We start from the raw sequence: 2788 nt of genomic DNA, 5'->3' as shown, positions 1-2788 counted from the left end.
ATAAGGTAAAATATCCTCACGGAGTCAAGAGGGACACATGCCTGCTGAGGGCTGAAGAGGGCTGAGCATTCCCGTGGCAGCTGATTCACCTGTGCCAGCTTCTTCGAGCCAAATGGGGAAAGGTTAAAGAGGAGAAGAGGGCAGAGGGCTGAGCGGGGACCCGCGCGAAAGAAGGGAAGACCCTTTCCAGTACCCTTTCCCAGTCCCCCCCAATAGCTTCCGCCTGGCCCCTTGTCTCAGGTCCATCTGCTGGAATCCCGGGCGACTCCAGGATCTGTGGGGAGGGTCAAGGCCATACAAAGGACAAGGCAGGGGAGCCCGAGTCCCAAGCCGCGGGGCGGAACGCTGGGGGCGGGACAAAGGCTGCTCGGGGACAAAGTGCAGGAGATAAGAGGAAGGGCGAAGGAAGGGGGCGGGGAGCCAGCGCCCTGGAGCTCAAGGATCGCACTCCCGGAGGCCTTGGCTGCCTGCCGAGCTCAGCCCGCCTGGGAGGGGGCGCCCTGGAGCCTCTTCACCCCGGCAGCTGCGGGGATGCTGAGAAGCCCGGCCCTGGGGCGCTCGGGACCCGCTCGCCCCTACCGGTGCCTGCCACACCGTCGCGCGCGGTCAGGGAGGCGGGGCTCACCTGGCCGTTGGGGGCGGGGCCGCCCGCGACCCGGGAACGCGGAGGTGGCGTCGGTCCCCGCGGGGCGCTAGAGGGGCTGGCCCCGGGGACCCGGATCGCAGCTCCCACCCCTCCACGCCCCTCACCTTCCGCGCCGGGGCCCTCCCTCGGCTCGCCGGGTCTCTCCCTCCCTCTCCCTCCCCTCCTTTACTCCCTCCCTCCGAGCCCAATTGCTCAAGCCGCTTCCTTCCCCAACGCCAGCGCCAGTTCCTCTCCCGGAGGGGCCCGGGAAGGGCAGCGAACGCTCGACCCTGGAAGCGCCGCGGCAGCAGCGGCAGGACCATGGCCGAGCCCCGAGGGACCGCGAACCCGGGGCCCAAGGCCTCCCTCGCCGCCACCGCGCTGAGCCCCAGGAGCGCCCCGCAGCTCCGCCCCTGGAGAGTGGACCCCGCCACCCTGGGCAGGTACCGGGGCCACGCCGCCCCCTCCAGGGACCCCCTCCTCCACGGCTCAATGCTGCTCCCGGCAGCGGGCTCCGGCCGCCGGCGGGGAGCGCTGCGGGAGCTGCTGGGGCTGCAGGGGGCGGCCCCCGCCGGCTGGCCGTCGGAGGAGCGCGCAGAGGAGCAGTCCCCAGCCGGGCCCAACGGGCCGAACGGGCCGGGCGGCGGCGGGCTGTGCCTGGAGCCCCACGAGCACGCGTGGATACTGGCGGCCGCCGAGGGCCGCCTTGAGGTGCTGTGGGAGCAGCTGGAAGCCGAGCCCGCCCTGTTGCTGCGGTGCGACCCGATCACGGGCTACACGGTGCTGCACTGGTTGGCCAAGCACGGGTGCCACGAGGAGCTCATCCTGGTGCACGACTTCGCCCAGCGCCGGGGGCTGCAGCTCGACGTGAGCGCCTCCGGCAGCGGCGGTCTCACGCCCCTCCACCTGGCGGCCCTGCAGGGCCACGACATGGTCATCAAGGTGCTGGTGGGCGCCTTGGGGGCCGACCCTTCGCGCCGCGACTACAGCGGCCACCGGGCCTGTCACTACCTGCGGCCCGACGCGCCCCAGAGTCTGCGGGAGCTCTCGGGGGCCGAGGACTGGGAGACGGCGGGCGGCTGCGAGCGTATCAACGTCAACAACAACAGCAGCGGCGGCGCCGCGTGGGCGCCGCGACAGACCCCGAGCTGGGTGGGCACGAGCTCCACGGAGACCCCGGCGAGAGCGGCGGCGTCGCCTTGCAAGGAGAAGAACTATACAGGCAGCCGGGTCGTCCAAATTCAGGGCCTTCTCCGCCAAATGTTCCCCTTCTTCCAGGACCGTTGAGGGCGACAGAGATTGAAGAGCGCGGAGGGACCGTGACGCTGCGATCGAGGCCTCGGTCGCGGGTGGTCTCGGGCCCCACCCGAAGGCGCGGCAGCTCCGGCCGCAGCGGAGTGCGCCTTGCCTGCAAGCAGCGGACCACCTCCAGGTTTGTTACGCGTACCTGTCCCAGGTCTCCTACAGCCACCGGCCAGGAGACCTGGGGATCGGGACACCCTCACCGAGAGAGAGCAAGACCCAGTTGTCCTGGGGCCGAGTCCCAAAACTAGGGCACTGAGGAGTTAGGGTAGGAGGATGGTCCTGCTTGGGAGAAGAAAAATTGCGCTTCCAGGAGACGTTTCTGGGCAGGCCGAAGCTCTGGGTGTACTGGGAAGCACTTGCTAGAAGAATGACTTAAGACTGGAGCGCACGGATAGGGAGGGGGGACGTGCCTGCCTGTAGGCTTGCCTCTGCTCCTGCTGCGGGCAGAGTCACCCTTTCCCCCACCCTGCTCCTGAGACGTCCAGGATTTACCGGTTTTTTTCCTAATGTACCTCGGATGCCTTCTTAAGCATATTAAAGCGGGGTATGTTTTCTTTTCACATGACAAAGCTGTCCTTTGAGTGACTTTTTTTTTTCATTAACCACTAAGTGTCGGAAGCTTCCTACATTGGCGAGGAAGAGTTCACCAGCCCATGGCCATGAGCTAGTGGTCGGGGTGGCTCTGGACCTCGTTCCCACAGCGGGCAAAGCGGCGTGCTGGAAGGAGCTGCATTCACCTTAGCTCTGAGTAGAGACACACAGTTTGCCTTTCTCCTGGGCTCTTTTAGACAATTAGGTCCCGCTTCCAGCACAAGTCTCATCCTAGACAAATTGTCTGTAGGGGGCAGAGGGGTAGTA

At 66.9% G+C, this 2788-nt stretch overlaps 1 protein-coding gene across 1 annotated transcript; it reads left to right on the top strand.

Annotated features, from left to right (window-relative positions):
• The first annotated feature begins 850 nt into the window (after positions 1–850).
• On the top strand, positions 851–2495 carry SOWAHD (sosondowah ankyrin repeat domain family member D). Its single transcript, XM_044234991.1, has one exon. The coding sequence runs from the start codon at positions 947–949 to the stop codon at positions 1910–1912; it is 966 nt and encodes a 321-aa protein (XP_044090926.1). The 5' UTR covers positions 851–946; the 3' UTR covers positions 1913–2495.
• Positions 2496–2788: the final 293 nt, after the last annotated feature.

Source organism: Neovison vison, chromosome X, assembly GCF_020171115.1.
Source record: "Neovison vison isolate M4711 chromosome X, ASM_NN_V1, whole genome shotgun sequence".
NCBI classification, from domain to species: Eukaryota; Metazoa; Chordata; class Mammalia; order Carnivora; family Mustelidae; genus Neogale; species Neogale vison.
This window is presented reverse-complemented; position numbering and strand designations above follow the sequence as displayed.

Bases quoted from the DNA above. Each gene is read 5' to 3' on its own strand.
- SOWAHD (XM_044234991.1), top strand. From the start codon at position 947: ATGGCCGAGCCCCGAGGGACCGCGAACCCGGGGCCCAAGGCCTCCCTC.